Source organism: Ornithorhynchus anatinus, chromosome 4 (genome assembly GCF_004115215.2).
Source record: "Ornithorhynchus anatinus isolate Pmale09 chromosome 4, mOrnAna1.pri.v4, whole genome shotgun sequence".
NCBI classification, from domain to species: domain Eukaryota; kingdom Metazoa; phylum Chordata; class Mammalia; order Monotremata; family Ornithorhynchidae; genus Ornithorhynchus; species Ornithorhynchus anatinus.
Genome location: NC_041731.1, coordinates 64,674,393 through 64,690,178, shown reverse-complemented (window position 1 = coordinate 64,690,178; position 15,786 = coordinate 64,674,393). Strand labels below are relative to the sequence as shown.

The 15,786-nt window shown below is 42.1% G+C and overlaps 1 protein-coding gene across 5 annotated transcripts in view; it reads left to right on the top strand.

The window, feature by feature from the left end:
• The window catches only part of UBR5 (ubiquitin protein ligase E3 component n-recognin 5), a 126,599-nt gene that overhangs the window by 36,359 nt on the left and 74,454 nt on the right, over positions 1–15,786 (top strand). For 4 of the 5 annotated variants that reach the window (XM_029063549.2, XM_029063550.2, XM_029063552.2 and 1 more), the window contains exons 2-7: positions 1,494–1,538; positions 2,878–2,959; positions 3,105–3,181; positions 3,977–4,096; positions 10,537–10,726; positions 10,910–11,069. In XM_029063549.2, the coding sequence (XP_028919382.1) occupies positions 1,494–1,538; positions 2,878–2,959; positions 3,105–3,181; positions 3,977–4,096; positions 10,537–10,726; positions 10,910–11,069 (674 nt within the window). The remainder of the gene's footprint in view (positions 1–1,493; positions 1,539–2,877; positions 2,960–3,104; positions 3,182–3,976; positions 4,097–10,536; positions 10,727–10,909; positions 11,070–15,786) is intronic. The other variant, XM_029063553.2, reaches the window with a different exon arrangement.

Below are 15,786 nucleotides of genomic sequence, written 5' to 3'. Positions count from 1 at the left end.
GAAGAGAGAAAAATTAAAGCTCGTTTGTACCTCCTTTGAAATTAATTTTAAAAGCTCTACAATTGTAACGTTATCTGGGCATAGAAACAAAGTGTTTTCAGCCATCCTAGTACCCACCAGGAATGCTGTGTCCCCTTGAGATTTTTTCCTGGACCGAACATAATTTCCCGTCATTACTAGGGTTGCCTCTCATAGCCCTTGAGCTGGCTTGGCATTTGACAGGTACCAGTGAGCTTAATGCCCTTCTGTGAAAAGGTTTACCATTCTAGATGCAATGAAAATGTCTTCCAGTTGATAGAAGGAAATTTAACACTGTTATAAAAATGAAATTCATTGTATTGGGAGATAAGAAAACATGCACACAGTTGCCAATTATGGCGATGCATAGAATTTACCAAACAGCCCATGCTTCTGTTTGAGCAAACAGCCTCCGTCAGTGCATCGAGCTAGTTGTCGTGAAATTAGTATCCCTTGGTTGAGTTTTCATCAGCTTTACGTATCAGGTCAGTTTGTTCAAATGTGGTCTGATATTACACATTTCAGGGACCACAAGGAAAGTGCCAGAGCACTATCATAATTGACATCACTGGGACATCACTTTAAAGAAAAAGTAAATTGGAAGATTGCAGACTTACCTGAAAAGAACTAGTTCATTTTTTAAAAAATGGTATAAGCGCTTACTATATTCCAGGCACTGTACCAAGATGCTAGGGTAGATACAAGCTAATCAGTTCGAACACAGTCCATGACCCACGTGGGCCTCATAATCTTAATCCCCATTTTCCCGATGAGGGAATTGAGGCACAGAAAAGTCAAGTGACTTGTTGAAGGTCGCACATAGGCAAGTGGCATGATCGGGATTAGAATCTAGGTTTTCTGACTCCCAGGCTCATGCCCTATCCACTAACTCACACTGCTTCTCAAGAACTTAATTTCCTTGTGCTGGGCTCTATATCTTGGTATGTTGTGAATCTGAGAAAGCACCAAATATTCCTGTTAAGTAATCAGTGTTGGTTAGGCTATGGCTTGGACTTTTTTAAATAAGAGATCTGAAATGTTCTTAGGAGGTTTTCAATATTTTTAATGCTTCAGAGCTACAACTATATTAAAGAGGCAGTTAAATTGAAAATATAAAAAATATTGCTATGTTACATGCCTCCTCTTGCATCAGAATCTGATGACTGAACCTAATCAGCATTCTTCTGTGTTGACAGAGTCAGACCTAACATGAAACTTAGTGTAAGAGAACAGAAAAGGGGTGATTTGGGGACTGGGGAATGGCGGTGGGAGCCTGTTCTACTAAATGTTTCAAATGTTATTCCTTATCTTTGGTAGAGTGAGTTAAATAGTACTTTAAGGCCTGTGTTTTGGTTAAAGCATCAACATGAAATAGTTGGTCCTTACAGATGTAAGATTAAGATGTAAAATGAAAAAAATTGCGGAGGAGTTTTTCATTTAAGGTATATTCACTCTGGATTGTGCTTGTTTTTCAGGTTACGAGAAGTTTCAGAGAAGCTGAACAAATATAATTTGAATAGGTAAGAACTTGATCTAATTATCTGGGAAATTAAGGGCTTATTTAATTGATAAACTTCAGGAGGTGGCCTTTAGACTTTTTAAATATTGACCAATTGGTTTATAAAATTGAGAGAGGGCTCGTATTTCTGTAGGTTGTGATTTCTGAATCTTTTGATGGCTCTCTTATAGCTTTCTGTCAGTCATATTTAATGAGAGCTTACTATGTGCAGAGCACTGTACTAATCGCTTGGGAGAGATACAGACACATTCTCTGTCCAAAATGAGCTTACAGTATAGAGGGTGAGACAGATGTTAATGTAAATTTAAAAAATTACAGATATGTACTTAATTGCTGTGGGAGTGGGAGGGGGGATGAATAATAAAAATGATCAGAAGTGAAGTGACTGACTCAAGGTCACACAGCAGATGTGTGAAGGAGTGTGGTTTAGTGTAAAGAACACAGGCTTGAGAGGACATGGGTTCTAATCCTCGCTCTGTCACTTGTGTGGGCAAGCCACTTAACTTCTCTGTTTCAGGTATCTCATCTGCAAAATGGGGATTAAAACTGTGAGCCCCACATGGGGCAACCTGAATACCTTGTATCTACCCCAGCGCTTAGAACAGTGCTTGTCACCTAGCAAGCACTTAACAAATGCCATTATTGCTATTGTTATGTGACAGACCTGGGACCCAGTTCATTCTAACTCCCGCACCCATGCTCTGTCCACTAAGCCAACAAGTCAGAGTGATGCAGAAAGACGTGGGAGAAGAGGAAAGGAGGGCTTAGTCAGGGAAGGCCTCTTGGAGGAGATGCGCCTGGTCCGTCCTGTTGACGGACCAGACCTAGTCTGCTTGCCTTGGGCCAGACTGGGACTGGATCAGCAGGGCCCAATCCATTACTTTCTCCCTGGACACCGTGCCAAGCCGCCTTGGACCTTGGTGTTCCTTCTCTCCCATTTGCCCGTCCCCTGTCCCCATCCCCTCCCAACCAGTGCTTTAGCCATGGGGAAGCCCTTCGCACCTTCTTTGGTAAGTCTGCCCTCAGGGAAGCCAGCTCAGAGTTGGGTCTGATCAGGATCTTGGTTAAATCCGAGGTCTTTCTGGACCACAAATTTCACCAGTACATTGGCTCCAAACATCCATCTTATTTTAGGAGGTAGTTTCATTTTGCTCCTAGCCTCCATTTATTTTGATAGACTTAAACTCAGTACACAGTTTGTAACACAAAATGTTTAGAAAACGCATCGTAGTTGCTTCCAATAATGGAAGTTTTAGTCGTTTTGGAGCTGGTATTTTATCATCTATAATCAGTTTGTTCAAAGTTTTAAATATGTACTGCATTGCATTCTTATTTTCCAGCCACCCTCCTTTAAATGTATTGGAGCAGGCTACTATTAAACAGTGTGTGGTGGGACCAAATCATGCTGCATTTCTTCTTGAGGTAAATTGCTTAATCCATGAAGGTAACACATTTGAAACTGTACAGTTAAAATGTAATGAACATCATAGTTACCAGTTTGTCAGCTAATAAAAGATGTGAATTATTCTAATTCTGCTTGGCACTTGATTTTCTTTTTTAAATCTAGGATGGTAGAGTCTGCAGGATTGGTTTTTCAGTTCAGCCAGACAGACTGGAACTGGGTAAACCCGATAATAACGATGGGTAAGGCATTGTTTTCTCTTGATATGGTCTGATTAGTTTGTTTATTTCTTGAGCCTGATGACCCCATTTTTTTTTTAAATAAAGTGGCTTTCTGTTTTAACTATATTCCTAAAGTCAAAATGAATGTTCCTATTTATTTAAGAAGCTTGAGATACTTACCTTAATAGATTTCAAATTGCTAGGCTTTTATTTTCATATCTTAGCAAAGTCTAACCTCTCAGTCCTATTCTTATAATACTTAATGTAAAACCAAAAGGATTACTTCATTAGTTGAGCAGAGTGAAAGTAACTACCTGAAAGGAATGCTTTGAAGAGTTTGGCATTTCAAGTCAAATCTACCATGACAGTGACTTGTTTGGCTAGACTGACCTTCCAGGTTATCTTTGGCTTTGGGTTTAATATTTAAGAATAAAAGGTCTCTGGACCACAATAAGATTGATTTCAGACTTAAGTGCCGGGTAAAAGATGGGTATCTGATCTGTTGGTACATGTAAATCCCAAACTCAAATTTAGCTGCTTATGTATTTGCAGATATATAAATGTTGAAAAATGTATCGGAAAGAAGAGGGCAGGGGGTTGTTACCATGGGCAAAAATTGTTAGGTTTGTTTTCCCTTTAAGTATAAATCTCAGTATCTTGCCGTTAGATTAGTTTGGGAAGATTCCCCAAGGGTGTTGCTTAAGCTGGTATGTTACCAGAATAAGTCCTTGATCATTTTATACCTGGGATTCCAGGTTTTGTTCCTAACCCTTTTGGGACTGTTTTGTTGACTGATCTACCATCTTTTGTTTTCAGTTCAAAGTTGAGCAGTGGCTCAGGGGCAGGAAGGACATCCAGGCCAGGCAGGACTAGTGACTCCCCATGGTTTCTGTCTGGTTCTGAAACTCTGGGCAGACTGGCAGGCAACACCCTTGGGTAAGTTTTGATAGGATTGAGGCGGCAATATCTCTGTAACATAATCGTGTATGTGTCTATACACACATAAACTGTATACCATATGTATAAAAACATTATCAGTTAGCAGCGGTATAGCTAGGGTTTAAGAATCTTTTGACAGCCTTCTAGATGATCTGGTAGATAATTCTTTGGAGACAACAAAGATAGTAAGAAACAATATGTACAGCATTAAAGATAACGTGAAAGCCGGTCTGCTTTTCATTTTGTCACCATAGGTTGTTTGAAGGCTTTTTAGAAGGGTTTAATGTTTGTCCTTACAACAGAGAGGCATAATGAGAAGCAGCATGGCCTAGTGGAAAGAGCACAGTCCTGGGAGTCAAATGTCATGGGTTCTAAACCCGACTCTGCCACATGTCTGCTGTGTGACCTTGGGCAAGTCAGTTAACTTCTCTGGGTCTCAGTTAACTCATCTGTCAAATGGGTATCAAGATGGTGAGCCCCATGAGGGACGCGGACTGTGTCCAACCTGATTACCTTGTGCCTACCCCAGTGCTTAGAACAGTGCTGGGCACATAGTAAGCGCTTAACAAATACCACAGTTACCATTATTATTATTACTTCAATTAGAATGCAGACAGTCATTTACCTCTTTCTCTGATTCTAGCAGAAAAATGGTCTGACTTGCTATCGGCTAGTGATAGTCATAATGGCACTGAGTGCCCACTAATGGCAGTGCTCTGAACTAAGAATTTGGAAAAGTTCAACAGAAGCACGATACAGGTACCCTGCCCATTAGGAGCTCCCACTCTTTTGGAGGAGACAGATAGGAAGGTATTTCCAGAAAGAGTAATCAGACTAGATCACCGACTGTACAATCGATTATATATACCCTACATGTAAAACTGTTGAAAAAGTATAGAAATACTAGGCTCTCTTTAGTTGACTAGCCTTTTTTGTAACAACTTAGGAATAAAGTTTTTGGGAGGCATTAACTCTTTTCACAACCAAAATTTATCATTTTGTGTGCTTGGGTACATTTTTACCCTTCTTGACATTTATGAAAATAAAATTTTCAGTGTTCATGGTCTCTCTCTTTTTGTTCCAAATGTAAGACTCTTAAGAGATATCAAAAGTTCTATATCCTATTTTCATTTAAGCTTAAACAGCAACTGTATCGATCAAGGCAGTTAAAATGAGACCAACTCCATCAGTGACCATATTCAACTCAAATATAAATGAATAAATCCAAAGATAGAAATAAAGTGTTGCTAAGAGGAACAGTCATCTTTCAATTGTGAACTTCGTCCTCTAAGCACTGACAGGATCAGTACTCTCAAAGTGTATCAGGACTATCAAAGTGAAATATTAATGCCAATTGCAGTCTGTTATTGACGGGGTAGATAAGTCTTCCCGCCTTTACGTAACTAACTGCAAAATTGTTGGCACAGTGTGGGGTTGGATGACTTCTGTGAAATCAAGAACAATGTAAATCGTATGCCCGCATTACCCCTTTCAGGGGATTGATGGTCTCATTTCTATGGGGCAACCAAACCTCCCACCCGGCCTCGTTCATTAGAATTCAGGCAGGTCTTGACTTGACATTTCAACTGGTGGCATATGGAACTTAGAACATTTCCCAATTTATACCAGATCAGCTGTACAGCATATTGTTTTCGTCGTCCCGACGTTGCTCCTGGAGTGGGGGGTACAGTTGGTGGTAGTGGTCATGTGGGAGTTGTGGGGAAAAGAGAACACCCTTTTGAAAAGCCAGGTGAAGCGAGGAGGAAGACGGGAAAGTTTAATGAGGGGGCGGGGGTGTTACATGGGAAGGTTGACACCTGCATTTTACTTCTAGTGAAGAAAAAGTTGGCTACCTTATCATCAAACCCCTCAGACTATAAATGTATTAGTGTAGCTGTATTTTCTGTATTTGATTGAGTGCACAATTCTGGGGAATTTGGGTTAAAAAGAAGGCGTCTGTTCTTGTTCCAGGAGCCAATCTTCCATTCGTAATACAGTTCCTATGAGAACAATTGGCCCTGACTTAGGTTTCCAATTCAGGTGGAATTTTGGGGAGTCAATTGTGTAGAAGATCCAAGGACTGCCTGTGATGTATTAATTTTTGAAGACTTTGTGAATTACATACCAGTTGAGAGACATGTAAATACTCCTCTCCCATTTTATGGAAAAGTTTCTTTTGAACTGCTGAACTTGTTCTCTAATATCCCTTTAAAGGAATAATTTGATGTCTCTTCACTTTAACCTCCCCATGCTTGAGAATTGTTTACCTAAGTTAAAGCAAACATTGTTGGTCTTGGATCACTTTTATTAGGCACAAGCAAACTCCTAAAAATTCACTTAAGGAGAAAAACCACTCTTTGCTAATTATTTGTCTTCTGTCTGATTAAGGAAAGGAAAATGTGACGTTATTAGGGATCGTTGGACACATAAAAGCGATCTTGAAAAAATGACTGGCCATATTAGCTGTTCTGGGATCTTGGAAATCATGTAACTTATCTGTGGCTTAGTTTTTATCTGCAAAATGAGGATTCAGTACCTGTTCAATATCCCACCTAATTACCCTATGAACCCCATGTGGGACCTGTTTTTTTAATGGTATTTAAAACTTACTAAGTGCCAGGCACCCTACAAAGCACATGGTAGATACAACCTCAGGTTGGACACAGTCCCTGTCCCACAGAAGACTCACAGTCTTAATCCCCATTTTACCTGAGGTAACTAAGGCCCAGAGGAAGAGAAATGACTTACCCAAGGTCATTCAATATGCAAATGGCGGTGCTGGGATTAGAATCCAATTCCTCGGACTCCTGGGCCTGTGCTCTTTCCATTAGGCCATGCTACTTCTTATTATCCTGCATCTACCCCAGTGCGTAATAGAGTGCTTGGCAATATAGTAAGCACTCAAGTCCCGCAGTTTATTATTGTTTCTTGTGGTGTAAAGTGCCCAGTACAGTGTTCTGTACACAATAGGTGCCCAGTCAATACTACCGAATGAACTCTGAGGAAGCTCAACTGCAGTTCTATCTCAGCTGACTGATGACTTCTTTCTGGGAAGTGAGTTCCTTAGGACTAAATCCAGTGCAGTGTCCTGTGTTTCTTTTGTAGGTATTAACCCACCTTGCCTGCAATTTATTCCGAATTTCTTTTTAAAGTATTTTTTGCTGCACAGTAAAATTAGATTTAATCCATGCCCTGTTATGAAGTAACAGACCATGTGGAGATAAGGCTGTATATTCTATGCATTTTATTAGTAGACGAAGCAGCAGCTGGGATTATTAAACTCAAATAACTGCAGTTCAACACTGCTTGAGGATAGTTGGGTTAATTTTAATATCTTGGGATCAAGAGCAGTTATTAATCACGATTATTTTTCCAATCAGAGCATAATAAAGTATTTAACTACTCCCCAAGGCTTTGCAAAAAATATCCATTCTGTGGGTAATGAAACTGTGGTTGTGGCATTTGGAGCTGTTAAATTAAACCAACCAAGGAAATAATGTGAATATACATTTTTTCATATACGAAACCTTTAAATCCGAAGAACTTTGAATTTAATTCATCATGCAGCATGCAAGTAGTTTCAGGGAAGTTTATCCTACTTACTTAGGCCAGGAATATTCAAGTGGGGTGACACTCAAGAAGTTCAGGGCCAGAAGAACTTTAATTTTAAAGGCCACTACATGTTGGGAATCTCACATTTGATCAAATACTGTGTTTTAATTTTTTTTACTTGGACATTTAGCTAACCTGTTTATACCAATAATTGATAGGGATGTGGTATATTTTGTTCTCTATGCTCGTTTGTGAGTTAGAACCATTGCAGGGAAGTGTATGTCTTAAGGGAGTTTTGTTGACTTGGTGTGTTGGCAGGTGGCAGTGTTTGTAAATTTTTCTTTGTAAATGTCTAAACATTTGACAGTGTTTGTTTATAAAGCCACGGTCCCAGGTTTAGTCGTATGGCGGGACGAAAAGACCCTTGGAATGTGTGTGGTGTGCATGTTTTTGTGTCAAGCTGGTCTTCATTTTGGAAGATGAAGTAACAGATAGGGAGGTCCTAGCCACGTGTGACAACGGGGGCTGTTGCTTCTCTCCCCTCCATCCCCCAACCCCCCATTTTAGTTCCTTTTTGCACCAATGTGTTGGCTCCACATTGGGCCTTCCTCCAAGCTGCCACTTGAGTAGACTGTTACTTTCTCCTCTCTGTAGGTTGGTACTGCATCTCTCTGACTAGGTCATAAATTCATCTAGACCAGGGATCACGCATATTATGTTGTACTTTCCTTAGCTCTCAGTACAGCACTCTGCTTATGGTAGATACACAACCGATAGTTTTGATGGATTGAACCAGGTCTTATAATAACAGAGTTCATTAAAATAATTAAGAAATGTGAACGAGGTCTGTTAATTGGACCGCTGTTAAATCAGTCTATCTCATTCAAGAGGTTTTTCTCCTCCATCAAGACGCGTGTAAAATAGTCTTACAATGAATATATTTTATTCTGCTTTGCCAAGAGCATAGTACCCTGCATCCAGTGAGTGTTCAGCACAAACTCCCAATTGACTCAGTGTTTGCCTGACCTTTAACTCCAGTAGTAAGCTTGCTGCAAGCCTGCCTAAGAGCATTTATAGGTCTGATTAGAAAGGGTGCATTTGAGTTTGCTTTTGTGATATTGATAAAATAAGTACTTGGCAAGATTAAGCAATACTATTGAAAGATTCCATTGTATTTTTTAGGACTCCCATTTATCTAATGGAAATAATACCCTTGATTTTTTTGAGTGACTGCTTTTCCTTTATCATTCTTGCAACTAAGAACAAACTTGGTGATATAGAAAGTGGATAGAGCACAGGCCTGGAAGGCAGAAGGTCATGGGTTCTGATCCTGGATCTGCCATTTGTCTGCTGTGTGACTTTGGCCAAGTCATTTCAGTTGACTGAGCCTCAGTTCCCTCATCTGTAAATTGGGGATTAAGACAGGGAGCCCCACTTGGGACGGGGGCTGGGTCCAACCTGATATACTTGTATCCACCCCAGCACTTCGTACAGTGCCTGGCACAGGGCAAACACTTATCACATACCGTTTTATTATTTTTAAGACATGGCCAGTTAACCGAGGGTAAATGAAACCAGATTTCAAGGCTCTAATATTTGAGTCAATGTAAATATTCTGTTATCACTGTGTGATTTAGTTTGTCCCCGGGTAAATATTAACGTTCTATTATGTATAAAAATAAACTAGGCGTAATGGGATTATTTTATCAACACAGCACTTGTTTTTCGTGGTCCTGTTTTTCACTCAGTTTTCCGTAGGTATTTTTTAAATTGAGCTTTCAATTTTTAAAAATTGAGAGGGGTTTTGGTGTTAGCATGGGGGCCGTATCACTCTCTGTAGTTCTGACGATGGCCAGTGTACTAGAAGCCTTTAAGGACAGCTCCCCCCCATCTTAAAGCAGAGGCCAACGATTAATATCCCAGATGCCTTTAAAAGCAAGGGATCGCAAAGAAGTGGATTCTGAAAGTCGTATTTTTTTTTTCAGTAGGATGATGTCTTGGGGAAATTAACATGTAGCAATCACTATCTTTGGTTTACAGTAGGAAAATGCGTTTGCAGCCTGTTCGGTGGTTCCTGCAACCATTGTATTTCCCAAGTCTTTTTCCATTCCACAGTGATTATAAATGTGAAGTATTAATGTTGTAAACATTGCCTTCTGAATCTGAAAGAAAGACAAGCACAGTAAATGCTTCTAAAGCCTGATTGAAATGATCCTTGTGTGAAGAAAACGTTAGAAAAGCCAGAATCGTTTATGTTTCTACAGCGTTTTTTAGAACAATAGCTATATACAATGAAATTTATACCTCTTCCAAACCTACCCCCTTGTTTTGCGAACTAAGTATGTGTTTTAATGGGTCAAGACCCAAATTTGAACAACAGCTTCCCATTTGGGCATGTAGTATTAGGTAATGATAAAGGTCCGTGTGGGCGCTCTTCATTTTACTCAGTTTGAAGTCTTTTCTTCTTTATACTTACACAAAAATCTCCGAGTGTGTTGCCAGGGTTTAAATATATGGGAATGGAAATTCTTTAATCTTTTGATGGAGGCTGCTGAGCCTTCCGCCATCTTAGAACCGCTATGAATAAATCCCAAGAGGATCGATAAAAGATAAAGGACAGAAGATCGTGTAATGATTTTGCCCCATGCATCTTCTTAACCCATCTTTTAAGCCTCTCGGACATTAGGTACTTATGTATCTCGGGTCAGGTCTCCTAGAAAGCTCAGGAGTATTATCTCTTTCAAATATGAGCGAATTATAAGATTTCTCAAACTATCTGGAGCAATTATGTGTGTTTTAACTCGTAAGAACTGAAATTGAGAAACCCTTTCAGAAGGATCGATTATACACCAACCGATTCTGCAAATAACTTTTCCCATCTTTAGAAGTCGCTGGAGTTCAGGAGTCGGTGGAAGTGGAGGAGGATCGTCTGGCAGGTCCTCAGCTGGAGCTCGGGATTCCCGGCGGCAGACTAGAGTTATTCGGACAGGACGGGACCGAGGGTCTGGGTTGTTGGGCAGTCAGCCCCAACCGGTTATTCCAGCATCTGTCATTCCAGAAGAACTCATTTCGCAGGTGTGTATAAAATGGGTCATTCAGGTGCTTCTCCTACACAGATTGCCCTGCGCAACCCTGTTTTAACGTTTGCCTCGTAAAATCGCTTCAGAATAGGAGATGTTCTGTAATGGCTGATTGACAGAGAATCAGATTGGCAGAAAATTAACAGCATCTTTTCATTTATTTTTCACTTTGTTTCAGGCCCAAGTTGTTTTACAGGGAAAGTCCCGGAGTGTTATCATTCGAGAACTCCAGCGAACGAATCTTGACGTGAATCTTGCCGTGAACAATTTACTTAGCCGCGATGACGAAGATGGAGATGATGGAGACGATACTGCAAGTGAATCATATTTACCTGGAGGTTTGTGGATTAGCAATTTAGAAGATGAAAACCCGCAAAGAATGAAATATTTTAAAGTACCGACTGTCTTTGGCTTTTTCTGTGGACTCCCCCTTCCCTTTACTGGGATTAAACCACTTCACTGTAGTAACAAATCATTTGTAAGATTGAGACAGATTTTTTTTTTTAAGACAAATAAATTGGGAATGAACTATAAAATACTGTTTAAAACGTAAACTCTAAGATGGAAGGGTTCTCTATCTAGGTGAACTTAGCTCCTTTCCCTCTGGAATGCTCAGGGCAGTGAAGCTAGGGCACAGGTAGAGGTCCTGCCTCAGGCCCTGTGACAGCGATGAACGTAAGATTAATGGAACAGAGTGAAATGAGCTTAATGGGTCCTTGGGTCCCGTGACCACTCGGAGAGAACTTGTGCACTAGCACGACCTGTCCCCACTCCGAAGACTGCCCCGTTGACTCTGGAGACCCTGGAGCCTGTCCATAACCCACTGTTTAGTCTGCCCCGGAAACCCCAATGCCCTGAGGGAGTGTGATGCTTGTTGACCAACCGTTCTGGAGTTTTACGATTCGGTGGGCGGCCACCTCTTGCTATTTGACGCTTTGGAGACTGGTGCTGCAGATAAAACTGACCTTGATTATGAAATCTTTACTAAGTCCAAAAATCTCCCACATCTTTGGTTGGGTGGATGGCGGACCATTTCTGTTGACCCATAAAACTTGTTCCAAAGTTCCAGTTGTTTCGTTTCTTAGTCTTTACCAGGTCCAGAGCATATTGTGTGATGCTGAATCAATCAGTTGAATTTATTGAGCATCTACGTGGTGTAGAGCATTATACTGTGCATTAAAAAGAGGACAATAAAGTTAGAATACACAGTCTCTGCCCTCAAGGAGCTTTAGCAGGGGAGTAAAAATAAGTTACAGATAGGAGGATTAAAAGAAAGGGAAGATGGGTTTATGGTGAAGTGCCTAAGTAGTGTGGAGTAGTGAAGCAGCATGGCCTATTGGGTAGAACGTGGGCTTGGGAATGAGAAGGACCTGGGTTCTAGTCCTGTCTCTGCCACTTGTCAGCTGTGTGAACCTGGGCATGTCACTTGCCTTCTCTGTGCCTCAGTTACCTCATCTGTAAAATGAGGATTAAGACTGTCAGCCTCAGGCTGCTACTTGGCTGCTGTGTGACCTTGGGGAAGTCACTTCACTTTTCTGTGCCGCAATTACCTCTTCTGTAAAATGGGAATTGAGACTGTGAGCCCCACGTGGGATGGACTGTGTCCAACCCAATTTGCTTGTATGCACCCCAGCACTCAGTACAGTGCCCGACATATAGTAAGTGCTTAGCAAATGCCATAATTGTTGTTATTATTATGTAAGTCAGTATGTGCAAAAATGCTGTGGGTTAGTTAGTGCTCAAGTGCGGTGGGGACCTAAAGTGCTGGGATGGAACTTGGAAGGCTTATAACCTGGAGAGATGGTAAATGGCCTGGAAAGGCCTCCCAGAGGTGAAGATGGGGAGAGTTATGGTCTGCTGGATTTGAAGTTAGGGAGGGCGCATCAGGCAGGATGAGGGGCGCGACCCAGGGATCGACAGTGAAACAGATGAGAACAAGGCCTAGAAAGGAGTTTAGCGCTGGAGGAGCCAATAGCGTAAGCTGGAGTGCAGGCAGAAGAGTGGAAAATTAAGAGGGAGAGAGCTGATTGCCTGCAGTAAAGCTGATGGCCTGGTGTTTCTGTTTGACATACTAAGGTGTGGGTAAATATGGAAGGCTTTTGAAGAGTGGGGAGAGGTGTGCAAATTGACTTTAGAAAAACTATCCAGGCAGCAGACTGCTTTGGTACTGAATCAACCGTATTTATTGAGCACTTACTGTGTGTAGAACACTATGTTAAGCGCTTGGTGGAGGGGAGTCAGGAGGCACGGAGACCAGTGAGATGTTTGATACAGTAAGGAAGTTAGGATAAGACTTAGGTTTCAGAACAAAGCAGTGGCCATTTGGGCAGAGAGAACGGGGCAGATCTGGAAAATGATGTGGAGAAAAACTGACCAGATTTAGCAGTAGACTCAATGTGAGAGATGAAAGAGAGCAAGGAGTCAAGAATGATGGCGAGGTTATGAACCGAGATGGAGAATGGTGACGTTGTCATCTATGATGGTTGTTTATTGGAGGGTAAGTTGGATGGGAGGGAAGCTTTCAGTTGTAGACGTTGAGCGTGGGGTGCCAGTGGGACATCCAGTTGGAAATGCTCACAGTGGGGCTCAGTCTATTAATCCACTTACCTTGTTCTCTCTCAGTGCTTAGTACAGTGCTTGGCATATAATAAATGCGTAATGGTGGTGATTAATGAAGAATTGCAGTGGAGGTGAGATATCTGTGCCTCAAGAGAAAGATTTGGTAGGGATGGGAGCAGATGAGCTCCTCAGAGGAGTGTAAACTGAGAAGAAACTGCACCTCAGGAGAGAGTCTCAAAAGATGCCGTCAGTTAGGGGGTGAGAGACGGAAGAGGATCCACTGAAATATATTGAGAAAGAGTGACCAGGGAAGTAAGAGAACCAGGAAGGAAGAATGCCAGCAAAATAATAATAATTATGGTCTTCGTTACTATGAGTCAGGCATTGTACTAATTGCTGGGGTGGATACAAGCAAATTGGGTTGGACACAGTCCCTGTCCCACTCACAGTCTCAATCCCCATTCTACAGACGAGGTAACCGAGACCCAGTGAAGTGACTTGCCCAAGATCACCCAACAGACAAGTGGCAGAGCCGGGATTAGAACCCATTACCTTCTGACTCCCAGGCCCGTGCTCTTTCCCCTACACCATGCTGCTTCTCGAAAATAAGATTAAGTAGCGTTTCTAAGAGGAAGGCATCATCTACAGTGTCACAGTAAGCCGAGAGGTCAGCACTGTTAGGATAATGGAGAGTCCATTAGATTTGGCAGTACAGAAATCATCAATGATTTCTCAATGATCTGAAGAGAAGAGTCTCAATGATCTGAAGGAGGAGGAAGCCCTATTGTAATGGGTCATAGAGAGAGCTGAAGGAGCTGAGTGCAGGAAACAGTTATGTTTAACAGTTATGTTTAACCCTTTCGAGGCGTTTGTACCATAGAATGGGAGCAGGGCAATAGTGATAAGGGGAGGGGGTACTGTGATCCAGAGGGTGCTTTTGGAGTAGAGGATAAAAGCACATTTGGAATAGAAGTTTAGGGACTTTTAGCAGTAGCAGCTGAAGGTGGCCATCAGGGAGGGACAAAGAGTGAAAGCACATGTTTTTGGTAGGTGAGAGGCAGTGAGAGATGCAAATGGAAGAAGTTTGGAGAGCAGAGATTCCCCTTGGGGGATAGAACAATTTTGCAGGCAATGGATGTGTGGCTGAGAGGGCAAGGTAGGGTAGAAACGGTACAGTGACTAGATTATAAACTCATCATGGGTAAGGAATATGTCTACTAATTTTGTACATTACAGTGCTCCGCACACAGTAAGTGCTCAAAAAATGCTATCGATCGATAGACCTAGTGGAACCAGTGTATATCTCAGTTCATTTGTGGGTGATGTGGGTAAGCTGGAGGTCTGCAGAGTTCAGTGAAAGAGAGCAGGCAGCTGGGAAGGACACTGAGAACATCCATGTGGACACCCAGATCCCCAGGGGATCAGTATAGGAGAGGGAATGGAGCGAAGGAAGGAGAGAAAGCATCAGATTTGCTCAGAAAAGTGGCCATAGGGGCAGTAGATGTCTTTACTGTCTGCAGACAGTAGATGTCTAGTGGGTGGTGGAGTGGGGTGAAAGTGGCATTCATTGAGAGGTGAGGAGAGGAAGCTCTCGCTTCCCCCTTTCCCTCTAAATCCAGGGTAATGAGAGAAGCTGAGGCGAAAGACAGAGAGAAGCAGGGGCCACGATGTCATCGGATGAGAGCTCGGTGACAGCGAGGAGGGGGAGAGGAAACGGAACAGGAACAGGTTGAGGACGAAGAGGAGTTTTCCTGTGCTGGAACTGGCGTTCCACGGGACTCAGCTAGATGGAGATTTGGAATGTCGGGGTGGTGCGAGGGATGGGGGTGAGTTGGGTAGGAGTGAGCTGACAGGACGAGTTGCCGGAGCTGGAGGTTTGGAGGCAGCGGTGAGGGGGGGTCAAAGGAATATTGCGAGCAGAAGATGGGGGAGTAGTAATAATATTTAGCACTTACTATGAACCAAGTGCTGTACTAAGTGCCTTGTTAGCAGAAGATTTGGTTCTGAGGGACTGCAACTGAATAATAATAATAGTGGAGGTCTTTATGAAATGCGTACTTTGTGTTAAACACTGTACTAAGGGCTGGGATAGGTACAAGAGAATCAGGTCGGACTGAGTCCCTGTCCTACACGGGTCTGAAGGAAAGGGAGAACAGATATTGAATCTCCATTTACCAAATGAAGTTAAGTGACTCGCCCAAGTTCCAGAAGCAGGCAAGTGGCCAAGCTGGGATTCCCGGTGTTCTAAAAGTTCCGCCGGGACTGCTTCTGTGTATTGTTGCATTGTACTCTCCCCAGTGTGCTGTACAGTGCTCTGCACACAGTAAATGCTCAAAAAATACGATTGAGTGAATGAATGATGGCAAGCCGGTTTCTGAGCTCCTGGGGTATTGGTTGTTGCGGGAGGGGCCGCTCACTTGCAGACTCCAGGGGTAAACTGACTCATTTAAAAATTTTCATCTAATTTAATTAGAGACCTCCTATAGTATTTGGCCT